Source organism: Papaver somniferum, chromosome 6 (assembly GCF_003573695.1).
Source record: "Papaver somniferum cultivar HN1 chromosome 6, ASM357369v1, whole genome shotgun sequence".
NCBI classification, from domain to species: domain Eukaryota; kingdom Viridiplantae; phylum Streptophyta; class Magnoliopsida; order Ranunculales; family Papaveraceae; genus Papaver; species Papaver somniferum.
This window is the reverse complement of record NC_039363.1, coordinates 106,782,012-106,794,956: the sequence shown is the minus strand read 5'-3', so window position 1 is coordinate 106,794,956 and position 12,945 is coordinate 106,782,012. Positions and strand designations below refer to the sequence as shown.

The 12,945-nt window shown below is 35.4% G+C and overlaps 2 protein-coding genes and 1 long non-coding RNA gene across 3 annotated transcripts; all 3 read left to right on the top strand.

Annotated features, from left to right (window-relative positions):
* The first annotated feature begins 1,543 nt into the window (after nucleotides 1-1,543).
* LOC113286010 lies at nucleotides 1,544-2,471 on the top strand. The gene is made up of 2 exons (XR_003329056.1): nucleotides 1,544-1,662; nucleotides 1,937-2,471. It is a non-coding gene; the product is annotated as an uncharacterized LOC113286010 (long non-coding RNA).
* Nucleotides 2,472-7,388: 4,917 nt separating this feature from the next.
* LOC113291266 lies at nucleotides 7,389-7,984 on the top strand. The gene is made up of 2 exons (XM_026540818.1): nucleotides 7,389-7,920; nucleotides 7,974-7,984. The coding sequence occupies exons 1-2, from the start codon at nucleotides 7,389-7,391 to the stop codon at nucleotides 7,982-7,984; spliced, it is 543 nt and encodes a 180-aa protein (XP_026396603.1).
* Nucleotides 7,985-7,997: 13 nt separating this feature from the next.
* On the top strand, nucleotides 7,998-8,862 carry LOC113286412. The gene is made up of 2 exons (XM_026535038.1): nucleotides 7,998-8,433; nucleotides 8,736-8,862. Exons 1-2 carry the CDS (start codon nucleotides 8,019-8,021, stop codon nucleotides 8,768-8,770), a joined length of 450 nt encoding a protein of 149 aa, XP_026390823.1. The 5' UTR covers nucleotides 7,998-8,018; the 3' UTR covers nucleotides 8,771-8,862.
* Nucleotides 8,863-12,945: the final 4,083 nt, after the last annotated feature.

The window sequence follows — 12,945 nt, the reverse complement described above, 5'->3', positions numbered from 1 at the left end:
ATTGGGATGAAGTTTCAGTTGGAGTTATAAATAATGTTAAGTCCTTCTTTCAAAATAAGTTTCTTCCTAAGCAGTTAAACCATGCTTTCATTGCTCTGATCCCTAAGGTTAATAACCCTACCTCTCCGAATGACTTTAGACCTATTAGTTTAACTAATACTGTTTATAAAATTATTTCAAAAAATTTAACAAATCGACTAAAACCTCTTCTTGATTCCCTTATTTCCCCATTTCAATTTTCCTTTATTGCTAACAGGCAGATTCAAGATAATATCATAATTAGTCATGAAATCTTGCATTCTTTTAAAACTAGGAAGAAAAAAAATAATAAAAATGGTTTTATGGCTATCAAGTTAGATCTCTCAAAAGCTTTTGATCGACTTGAATGGTATTTTATTTTATTTGTTTTTAAAAAGCTTGGTTTCTCTGAGGATTAGTGTCAGATGATATTTCAATGTATTAGTACGGTGTCCTATTCTGTTTTAGTTAATGGATCTCCTAGAGAGAGTTTTTTCCCTACTAGAGAGATTAGGAAGGGAGATTGCCTATCTCCTTATATTTTTATCATTTGCATGAAAACTTTATCTCAACTTCTGTTGAAAGGTGAAAATGACAAAATGATTCAGGGATTCAAATTGAGGAAAAATAATCCCTCGATATCTCATTTGTTTTTTGCAGATGACTGCATGCTGTTTTCAAAAGTCTCCCTGACTTACGCATGACTCCCTGGATAGTTGGACATGATGTTTATGTCCCTAATATAACAAACATTAGCCTGTGAAAAACATTGAATGCATTGATAGATAATAAGACAATATACTGGTTGCACATGGAGTCATGGATCACAAAATACCAACCTTCTTAAGATCAAGGATTCAAGATACTCCCTCTGTTTCAAAAAAACCGTCCTCTATTCCATTTTGGTCTGTTTTAAAAATGTGTCCAGCTTCTGTTTATAGTCATATTTTTCCAATGAACTCTCTAACATATCCTTAAGTTTTTTATACTTATAAATTCTTTTCTAATGAGACCCAATCTAAAATATTAATAAAATCTTTATAATTAAGTAACAAACATCCTTCATTCCTTTTTGAAGACAATATATATGGTTCCAAATTAAATTACTTATAAAAGTTATATTCCATAAGTATACAATCTTTTATCTCTATAATCTTTTCGTCTTTTTTTTTTCCAAACATCATCTTTTCTCTATAATCTTTTCATCTCTGTTTTTACCAAACACGATGGACTACAAAAATTAGGCAATGTAAATCAAGGGTAGTGAAATTTCTGAGGAACCCAAGTTTGGGTCTCTTTCTTCCAGAAATCCTTCGATAAGATTGTATATATGTGTAGCCCAAAATACAAGATATACGGTTAAGATTAATCGTTTTAGTTTGAATCTAAATTTTCATATTTTATGCTAGACTAAATTAACCTTCTCAAAATTAAGCGAAATAAAAGAACAAGTAATTTCAGTTATAGTCAGTCAATAAATTAATTAGTCATTGGCGTATTTTGTGGGCATTTTTTTTGGGTGGCAGTTTCTCCTTTTCTCTTTCCTTTTAAATATCGTCAAACTATTCACCTCTTATATTTTCTTCACCTCTTTAGTTAAGCGTTTGGGTTTGGCAACGAGTTGGAGGAAAACTTGATAACCAGGTAAACAATTTTTTCGTGATTATATGAGTTTGATGAATCGGTTAAGTTGTGATCATATTAGCATTGGCGTTTGTTTTTTTTATGCGTTTTAGGGTTTGTGTTTTGATCAAGGATAACATCTGGTTATTACGCTCAGCGTTACTTTGAAGCCACTGATAATTGCAGTTATCACATGTGATAATTATTGTTATCACATGCCCGTGAATTCTATAATTTTCACGGATGAATCTTTTTAGGATTGAGCTGATATTTTTCATTTTTCATTTTTTACCAGGTGATAGAGACGAGTGTTGAAGTCATTATTAACTTTGAAGAGGATTCATTACCCAATATCACCGTCCCTTCCCCAAACAAAGGAACTCCGAGAACTCAGTAAAACACCCTATTTTAGGATCATCAAACCCACTTCAGAGGTCATCCTTCTTTCTCCATCTACCATCTTCCCACAATCCCACAATCAACAAAATTGTGCATTTTCAAGCGTTAGACGACAGAGAGGACGAATAGATCAGGAAAATGATACAATGATGTTCTGGGTTTCTGATGCTGGCCGCAACTTGAGACGGGATATGATACCATGTAAATTTTTAGATGATTTCCTTTTCATGCATTCTCTGGGTTTTCATTTTTGTGGCTAGTACTTTATTGCAATTATTAATAGTTTAGGACCACGACTAACACTACTTCGTGGAAATTTCATTTAAGATTCATTTCACCGGTGAGTTACGGTGTTTCATTTTTCATATATGAAGCGACCAGCTTAATGTTGATAATATGCGTGATAATAAAAAATGATGATTCTGTACTCATATGTACCGCTAGTTTTTCATTTACATTTTCCTCACTGAATTAACATCTTTAAGACTCCAGAATATTACATGTTAAAGTATGTCGGATGTGAAAGATCAAACTTCACTTTTGTTTCACGTGAAAACTTCAACTATCACCCTAATATCCAAGGGAAAACCAAATTATCATCCATTTCTAAGGTGAAAATTTTAATTTTTTTCATTGTTATAATGTGAAATCTCCAATTATCCCGGCTGAAAAATCAAATTATCATTCATTTCCAAAGGCATAAGAACCAATGTGCGTCGTTAAGTCAAGGGTGATAACTGGTTTTGTGATAACTGGATTGTGCAAGTTCTAGAGAAAAGATGAATTTTCACCGGGAACAATGGGTGATAAACTGATAATCTAATTTTCACCGGAAATAATGGGTGATAAACTGTCTTTCAGAATTTTTATTGGTATTTGAATGAAAAACAAACAAAACGAGATAACATGGTTGGAATATAACGTTATTTTATGGCGTGATTTACGTCGATAGTCAAACAGATATAAAGGCGTTCTTTTTAAGGGAATAGCATTTTTAAATAAAAATTGGAGAAATGGAATTAGTTTTTTCAACCATCAGGGGTTAGTCTAGTTAGCCAGGAGTCTAACTCTCAAATAGAAGATCAGCGGATCGAATCTCCGTTCACGAGTTTGGAGATCTCATAAAATATTCCTTTTATGTAAATCTAATTTAATTTAATTTATTTAATGTATCTTCTTTCCTATTAAAAAAAAAAGAATTAGTTTCCTCATTTAAGTTTAAGGTTACTTTTGTAGCCAAATGTTATTATTGTTAGTTATGGGCTATATATATATAGAATCTTATTGGTGGGTTTTTAATATGGAAAATTAATGAATAGGGTTACAAATATTTTTCCCCTTTTTTCTTTTTTGTTATTTCCTATTTACAATCCCATAAGAATTTTTGGTAGTTTTATTACTAACATTTTTATTGAAAATTAAGGGTAGGAATGTAAACTACCACGGTCTCCTTAATCTTGACAAAGTCAAACCGAACTGTCTTTTTGAAACAGAGGGAGTACTATAATAAGTCTCCCGCCGTACTAGCTAGATATGTTAGTGTCACTCGCTAAGTTTTCTCAGATACCGCACTTGTTGTAGATGTAGTCCTAGTTAGTAAGTTCGCGAATCCGTCCGTATCCGTATGTATCAGACGTATAGCTGGAACCCCGACTTAAATTCGCGAATTTTCAGTTTAAAAGTTAAAACGAATTATACGTGCATTTACGAACTACTGAATCATACCACCAGTATAATACTTTTCCACATCATCACGAAATTATCATTTTTATTAAATTGTTGACTTTTAAAATTTTACATACACCAATCTGATTCCAATACCACCAATATACATGTTATTTGCTGATTGTAATGCAAATATCATATATATAGTTCATTTCATTTATTAAATTATAATATTTAAAGAGAGACTATATTAAAAATAATTTTTTAATAGGTTAATATATGCCGAATTTTGTACTCCCCTCCGTCCCCAATATATATGTGGAATTTGCCAATTCTTTTAAGAAAAATATGGATTTCATAAATATCCATCACTTCTCTTATTCTACCCTTTATTTGATTCCCAAGACAAGAGACATTAACTTACTTGTTATGATACCCATGCATTATAAATAAGGGTATATGTGGAAAAAATATCATTGGAATTAGAACTCCGCCTATCTAGTGTGACTAAAAAATTTCTAAACTCCGCCTGTAAAATAGGGACGTAGGGAATATGACGAATTCATATCTCTAAAACGAATTATACACGTAGGTATGTCGTTTCTTATTACTGTCAAATCACGTCTCATTCACCGAATTTGACTTTTATGAATCCGTATAATACTCATACGTATCATGTTCCGAACATTTCCCGTACCTCGAATTGCTAACTAGTAGACATTGGATAATAAAATGTGTGAAGATGATATACTCCCTCTGTAGCCCTTACCAATTTTACAGGGGGAATTTTGAATTTTTCTTGTCTCATTAGCAAGGTAGTTAATATCGTGTATCAGTATCGTATCGGTCAGGTCCTATACACCTATACAAATGATAATATCTATTTTTATATGCGATACATCAAACAAAAAATATATTGATATAACCATAATAGAAAATAATAACTGTAGTAAACATACTTCAAACTTACAAAATAAGAGGTGGTTGATTAGAGCCTCATACTATCAACAATGAAACCAAACATTGAATGTCTGTTAGCCCATCGACATCACATTTACGGTAATTACATCCACCATAATCATATATGAAGCTAGCTAAATTAGTGGAGTTACTTTCTTGAACTTTTAGTTCAAGAAATCATAAGCAAAAGAAAAAATACATTAGTGATATATCAGGGTACACGTGAAACCTATATTATCAGTGTACAAGTGAAACCGATATATCGGTGCGTACAGGACGATACATGCATTTTTATCGTTTCTCCTTCGTATCGCCGATATTTTCAGTACGTAAAGGTTTTTTTTTTTCCGATATCTTATAAAAACCTTTAATATCGGTCTGTACAACCAATATTGACTACCTTGCTCATTAGATAGGCGGAATACTATTTCTAAAATGTATATTTCCACATATACCTTTATTTATGGTGCATAGATAATTGTGTTATCAACAGGACGAAGGATAAAACATGAAAAAACATCGAAAATTATAAATTCAATGTACTTTTCTTAATCCAAAAAAATTGCCACATCCTCCTATACATGTGGTACGGAGGGAGTGTTTACTATCTCCATATACATTTACATGATGAAAAATATGACTTTTAAACACAAAACATCTGGTCATGACGCGTGGCTCAAGTTTGCAAAAGAGAAAGGGAAAATAAATGAAGCAAAACATAATACATTCTTCATTATTATTATCAGCTAAACAAACATAACAATCAGAAAGATGCAAAAGCAGTTTTACAAGGAGCAAGTGGAGAGTCACATAAACCAGAGTTGCCCTCGAAAGAAGAAGCACGATATGTTCTCTTATGGGGAGGAATTTTCCCCGTCAGCTTGTTGTTGGACACATTAAATCGCACGGGTTTGGCAAAGTTTATTGCTCTCGAAGGAATCTTATCCGTAAGACGGTTGTTTTGTGTAGATAAACGAATACTAGATCACCGCTGCCACGGTGGGGAGGACCGACCGAAGAAAAACGAAACACTGTTATGCGTAATTGTGTTATAAAACTAAAATTGATATGCATCTAATTTATGGTAGTTTACATAAATGTTCCCATTTTTTATGCATCTTTTGTGGTGGTTTGCATCAATTTATCCCATTTTCTATACGTCCTTTGTGGTGGTTTGCATCAATTTTTCCCATGTATTATGCATCTTTTCTATGCATACATAATGGCTATGCATTAAATTTTAAAAGTATAAACACTGTCGAATTTTTCATAAAAATTCTAAATTTTATAATGTTGATTGTACTTGTTGTGTAGATTTTTTTGAAACCTTTCCAATGACGTAAAATTTGTAAAATTCCAAGGCACAAATTTTTTAATATGTTATATTAAAGTTTAGTTGTCAATTATACCCCTGAAAAATATGATACATAAGGAGTTATAATAATTAAACTAGAAGGGGGACATTTTGGGTTTTCCATCTCCCAAAGACTATCACCAAAACCAAATCCAATCTTTTTATTAGATTGGACATTTGTATTATGCTTCATTTGACAAAAGAAAATGATCGTAAAAGGTACTCCCTCCCTATGGGCCATTCGGACTCTCCGGTCGGTCCGCCCAAATATTTGTTAGATTACCAAGACTGTGGTAACTTTCCTGTTAACATGTTGTTGTCAAGTGCCAAAACCTTGAGCGGCACAGTATTACCGATCAATGCCGGTAGTAAGTTTGTTATTTTATAAATAAACAACCTTAAGAGATTTTAGCCCGGAAATTGAGCTTGGAATGGAAACAGAAATCTGGTTGTCAGATATGGTTAAGAAAGTCAGTTTCTTAAGAAAGCCAGTTTCTTAAGAAATCCAATTGTACTTGGTATACCACCTGAGAAGTAGTTTTGCTGTAGATCAAGAGTCTGCAATGAAACTAGTTTATCAAATGATGATGGAATTCGACCAAATAGCTGATTTCTGGATAAAACAAGTTGCGAAAGAGAAGACATATGTTGAAAAACATTTGTAGGAACCGTACGCGATAGAAAATTATCATTGAGGTAAAGGAAATTGAAGTTGTGAAGATTTTGAAATGATGCCGGAATTGAACCCTCTAGTTTGTTGTCATAGAGGTATAGAGTAGTAAGGTGTGATAACTTCCCAAGCTCCAGAGGGATCGTGCCTGTTAAATGCTTGTGGGCACCAAGGTATAACCAGCTGAGAAACTCGAGTTCACCTAATGATGGAGAAATAGTTCCGATCATGAACTCGAAGTCTCCTTGATACCGGAAATATCCGCCAGTGCGTACAAGACGTACCACACGACCGTTGGAATCACAACCTCACACCTTCCCATTCGGTAGAACAATCAGTTGATTGATTCCACGTTTGTAACAGTCCATAAGGATCTTCACTGATTTTACTCTTTATTAAGATGTTGTATAGTATCACATCCTGCACCTAGTCTTGGCTGTTGTAAATACGTGTATATCTAGAATATGTCTTCCTTCTTTATAGTTTAACAACTCTATATTTGCTAAGTCTTCCTACTTATTTGCTTGACTAGCTATGTATACGGATCTTTGTAACTTCTTGTAATGTAACTACTATAAATATAGTTCAATGAAGATAAACTCGTCATTGTTGTGCGAGAAATTCAAACCTTTGTTACCCAAATTTCTTTATGGTAATCTAGAGCTAGGTTAAAAAAAAAAAATCTGCAACATCATCATCATGACTAACGGAGGCGATCCAATTCAACCTTCAAATGTCATTCCAGAGAAGGATACTGGTTTATCCCCTACCAGTCCCTACTACGTGCACCCTTCTGATAATCTGACATCACTCATCTATTCTCCCTTGCTCACAAGTGACAACTACTGCACCTGGGGTCGAGGTATGATGAAGGCACTAAGTGCAAAAGGCAAAACAGGATATATTGATGGAACAGTGAAAAAGCCTACTAATGCAACAGATCTCGCTCACTGGACGAGATGTGATGACTTAGTAGGTAGATGGATATCTAATTCAGTGGATCCTGAAATCCGTTCAAGCACTCAGAACTTCTCGTCTGCACATGAACAGTGGTTAGATATCAAATCTAGATTTTCTCATCACAATGCATCAAAGCTATACGCTTTAAAACAATCCATTGCTCTGTTGAAACAAGATAACCTGAGTGTTGCCATGTATTATACTCGGTTGAAATCACTCTGGGATCAATTGGATGCTTTCCGACCAATTGAGCCTTGCATATGCGGAGCAGGTAAGAACTATGTGAATCACCACAATCAAGATCGTTCCATTGAATTTTTGCAGGGTTTACATGATCTTTTTTCAGCCTTGCGTAGTCAGATTCTTCTTATGGAACCAATGCCATCACCTGCGAAAATCTATAATCATGTAAGACAGGAAGAAGAACAGCAGGGACTCAATTCTTCTTCCATTCCTGCTGTGGATTCTGCTGCCCTGAATATATCTCGCAGTTACAATTCTCGTCAGGCGAGATCTTTTCAAAACCCTGGAAACAATAAATGCCAGAGGCCTTTTTGTGACCACTGCAACAAACACGGTCACACTAAGCAGACTTGTTGGAATCCTAATGGGTACCCAAAAGACTTGCCCAAGCCAAGAGATTCAGAGCCTCATGTGATTGCTGCTATCACTCAACCTCCGACTGCTGCACCGGCTATAAGCGCTGCTCAATATGCACGCCTCTTAACTCTTCTTGAAGCTGATAACGATGGCACTGATGTGGCACCATATGCCAATTTTGCTGGTATGTCTCTATCCTGTTCTAATGATATTTGGATTATTGACAGTGGGGCAACTCATCATATTTGTTCTTCACTTTCTCTTTTTTTATCTCATCTCATGGTTAATAAACCACTCACTGTCTAGCTACCAGATGGTACACATACCTCTGTGACACACATTGGCACTGTGAATTTATCTCCTAAAATTCAATTGTTAAATGTATTTCATATTCCGAGTTTTAAGTTCAACTTAATCTCCGTTATCAAACTAACCAGCACATCTAATTGTTGTATTCAGTTCTCACACGAATCTTGTGTGTTTCAGGATCGTTAAACCACCAAAGTGATTGGATGGAGTAAGCAAGTGGCAGGCCTATATCACTTTTGTTTTCAACCATTTTCTTTATCTTTAGCTGCAAATAAGCCTTTTGATAAATGGCACTGTCGTCTAGGGCATCCGAGTGTGGATTGCTTTAAGTTTTTATCTCGTAATTTCCCTTTCATTAGTTCTTCATGTAGTCATGACTGTGATGTATGCCCTCGGGCTAAACAGACTCGTCTTAGATTTAATAAAAGTATTTCTTTGTCTAAAAATCCATTCTAATTGATTCATGCTGACATATGGGGACCTTTTTCAACTCCCTCTATGACTGGTGCTAAATATTTTTTGACAATTGAAGATGATTATTCGTGCTTCACTTGGGTTTTTTTTTATGAAAGCCAAGTCAGAAAATTTAAAATATCTTCATTATTTTTTCAAATTTGTTATCAAACAATTTGGTCGAAAGATCTCTACCATCTCATCCGGTATTAATTCGTTGATCATTCCTCAACTCCAGACTTTCCGGTCTGATAATGGATCCGAGTTCAAATCCAATGAACTTCAATCATGGTTTCACCAACATGGAATCTTACATCAAACTAGTTGTGTGTATACTCCGCAACAAAATGGCATTGTTCAAAGGAAACATCGGCATTTGCTCAATTTAGCTAGAGCATTGCGTTTTCAGGCTAATCTTCCACTTCGTTTTTGGGGTGAATGTATAATTGCTGATACTTATATTATCAACAAGTTACCAACTCCCGTGTTATCTCATAAGACTCATGAAATGCTATTGCATAAACATCCAGATTACTCATCCTTGCGTGTATTTGGATGCCTTTGTTTTGCAAGAAATACTAGAATTTCTCACAAATTCGATCAACATGCCAAGCCTGGCATCTTCATTGGTTATCCTTATGGTCAAAAGGGATACTCTATTTATGATCTGGAATCAAAATCCATCTATAATTCCATAGATATTGTGTTTCATGAAAGTACTTTCCCTTTTCGTGATGTTGTTAGTCTTTCTCTGTACCTGTTCCACAGTATGAGTACATTGATTTTGATCCTATTTTCTCATCTCCATCTCCATCTTTGTTTACGTCTGACAATTCCCAGGCGTCAGTTTCCCAACCTTTGTTTCGGTCTGACAAATCCCAGGCATCAATTTCACAGCATGTCAATCCTGCTACTCAGGATTTCGCTGACTCAGCACTTTCCTCACATTTAGTATCTCCTGCTTCACGTGGTACCTCCACTCAGAATTTTTTTGCTGAGTCACCAGCTCCACGGGGTCCCGGCATATCTGACTTGCCAGCTTCTCCACGTGGTCACTCCATCTCTGAAGAGTCTTCTGCGAAAGTTTCACCAACTACTACTGAAACGCCAGTATCTGTTTTCAATGTACCGTCCTCAATACATCCTACATATGATGTAATTCCATCTCATTCAACTGAGATTCCAGCCACTAATGTGGCTCCTAGGCCATCTCGTTCCCGGAATCCTCCTGGATACTTGAAAGATTATCATTGTGCTGCCACCACATGTAACTCTACATCAGTCTATCCCATGACTGATTATCTATCATTTGATACATTTAACCCAACTCACAAAGCTTTTTTGGATGTTGTTGTTCTCACAGATGAGCCAAAATCATTTTCTCAAGCCATTAAATGTCCTAAGTGGCGAGCAGCTATGGCCAAGGAAATTCTTTCTTTGCAAGCAAATAATACTTGGATTGAGGTTGATTTACCACCTGGTAAGACGACAATTGGATGCAAGTAGGTATTCAAAATTAAGTTTAATTCTGATGGAACCATTGAACGTTACAAGGCTCGACTTATTTCAAAGGGTTATACTCAACAAGAAGGTATTGATTATTGTGATAGTTTTGCACCTGTAGCTAAGCTTGTCACCGTTCTTGTTTTATTGTCCATTGCAGCAATCAAAGGTTGGTCTCTCCATCAGTTAGATGTCAACAATGCATTTCTTCAAGGCGATTTGGATGAATAAATTTACATGACAATACCTCCTGGTTTAGCTCGCAAATGTGAGTCTAAAGTTTTTCGCCTTAATAAATCTCTCTATGACCCTCTAGGAAATGGTTTGCCAAACTTTCTTCGGTTTTGTTAGTTGAAGGCTTTACAAAATCTCTATGTGATAATTCTCTCTTCACATATCATCGAGGTTCTACCTCTATTTTCGTTCTCGTCTATGTAAACGATATCATCATCACTGGCACAGATGATACCTTCATTTGTTCCCTTAAATCACGTCTTGCCTCTCATTTTTCTATTAAGTATCTTGGTCGCTTACAATATTTCTTAGGAATTGAAGTCTCTCGATCTCCTAAAGGTATTTTTCTCTTCCATCGTAAATATGTCCTAGATATTCTAAAGGACTCAGGTCTCACTGGAGCTCGTGTTTCATCTTTTCTCATGGACACGCATATTAAATTGCTTCCTACAGATGGAAAAGTTTTAACCGATCCAAGCTCTTTTCGTCGTCTAATTGATCACCTTTTATACCTCACTGTCACTCGTCCTGACATAACATACGCGGTCAATTAGTTAAGCCAATTTATGCAGCATCCACGTACAACTCATCTTGATGCTTCTCACTGTGTCCTTCATTATCTCAAATGTACAACTGGACATGGTATTTTTCTCTCTTCTTCCAGTGTACTCTCATTATATGGATACACTGATTCGGATTGGGCGGGATGTCCACTTACTAGACGATCTACTACAGGCTATTTTGTTTCCATAGGTTCTAGTCCTATTTCATGGAAATCAAAGAAACAACCCACTATTGCTCGCTCTTCCGCTGAAGATGAATATCGTGACATGGCCAATCTTACGGCTGAACTTCAATGGTTACGTTATATTTTCAAGGACTTTTATATTCCTTGTCCTTTACCTATCACCATCTCCTGTGATAATCAAGTTGCAATTCACATTGCTCAAAATCCTGTTTTCCACGAACGGACGAAACACATAGAAATTGATTGCTACTTTGTTCGTGAGAAGTTACTGAACGGGTTGATTTTGCCAAAGTATCTCCCATCTTCTGATCAACTCGCTGACGTTTTCACCAAGCCACTAGGAGCACAACAATTTGGTCGACTGGTTGGCAAGTTGGGCGTCCGTTCATGCTCTCCCTCTCCAACTTGAGGAGGGTATTAAAATGTTGTATAGTATCACATCCTGCACCTAGTCTTGGCTGTTGTAAATACGTGTATATCTAGAATATGTCTTCCTTCTTTATAGCATAACAACTCTATATTTACTAAGTCTTCATACTTATTTGCTTGACTAGCTATGTATACGGATCTTTGTAACTTCCTGTAATGTAACTACTATAAATATAGTTCAATGAAGATAAGCTCGTCACTGTTGTGCGAGAAATTCAAACCTTTATTACCCAAATTTCTTTACTCTTGAAATCAAGCAGAGCTGCTCTATCAGTTGTATGACATGCTTCTGTTGTTATTGTATGCAAATAAGGAAACGTAAAAAAACAGATCAAGACAAGAAGGGAACTGCTTGTGTTTATGTTGGCTACGATTGCCATTAGAGAGAAATGGTTTTGAGATTAACAGAGGCAGAAGTGATTGAAAATCAACCAATTACTCTTAATTATAAAGGATATTAAAAAATGCACTTGGCGAATTTGGTAGCAAGTATAAGTCAAAACCATGTTTTCCATGTGGTTTATCTATATGTTTTTTTTTCTCTTTTTGTTGTTTTGATGGGATTGTAACATCTACTTTTTACTTTTTCTATTAACTAACTATACATGGTTGTTCGACACACATTGGCTGTGCATTGCTAGTGCCATTAATAGCCAATTGAAAGTCATCTACTGAAAGTGTTAAAAAGTGAAACCCTCCCATGATGTTATGATATCTTGAATTGATCTCGAAAATTATTAATTAAATATATATGAAGACTGAATTTCTGGGTAGTTGAACGCAATATTCTTGATGTCTGTAATACAACAAACACCAGCTCATGCATCTCATTGAATGTGACTATTTAGGGCTCGATCAAGAGGGGCGGAGCTCCAGATCCAACTAAGCATGGGCGGAGCCGGCCCATTGCAAGGAATTGCCTACCCAGCTGGTTCCAAAGCCTATTTTAGTTTAATTAGAAAAAGAATTCATATATGTAAGCCTAATTTTGTTTTTTTTGTATCCCCTAAAAGAATTTTG

Bases quoted from the DNA above. Each gene is read 5' to 3' on its own strand.
- LOC113291266 (XM_026540818.1), top strand. From the start codon at position 7,389: ATGACTAACGGAGGCGATCCAATTCAACCTTCAAATGTCATTCCAGAG.
- LOC113286412 (XM_026535038.1), top strand. From the start codon at position 8,019: ATGGAACCAATGCCATCACCTGCGAAAATCTATAATCATGTAAGACAG. The intron at 8,434-8,735 runs GTATGTCTCTAT...TGTGTGTTTCAG, and splicing joins ACCATATGCCAATTTTGCTG to GATCGTTAAACCACCAAAGT.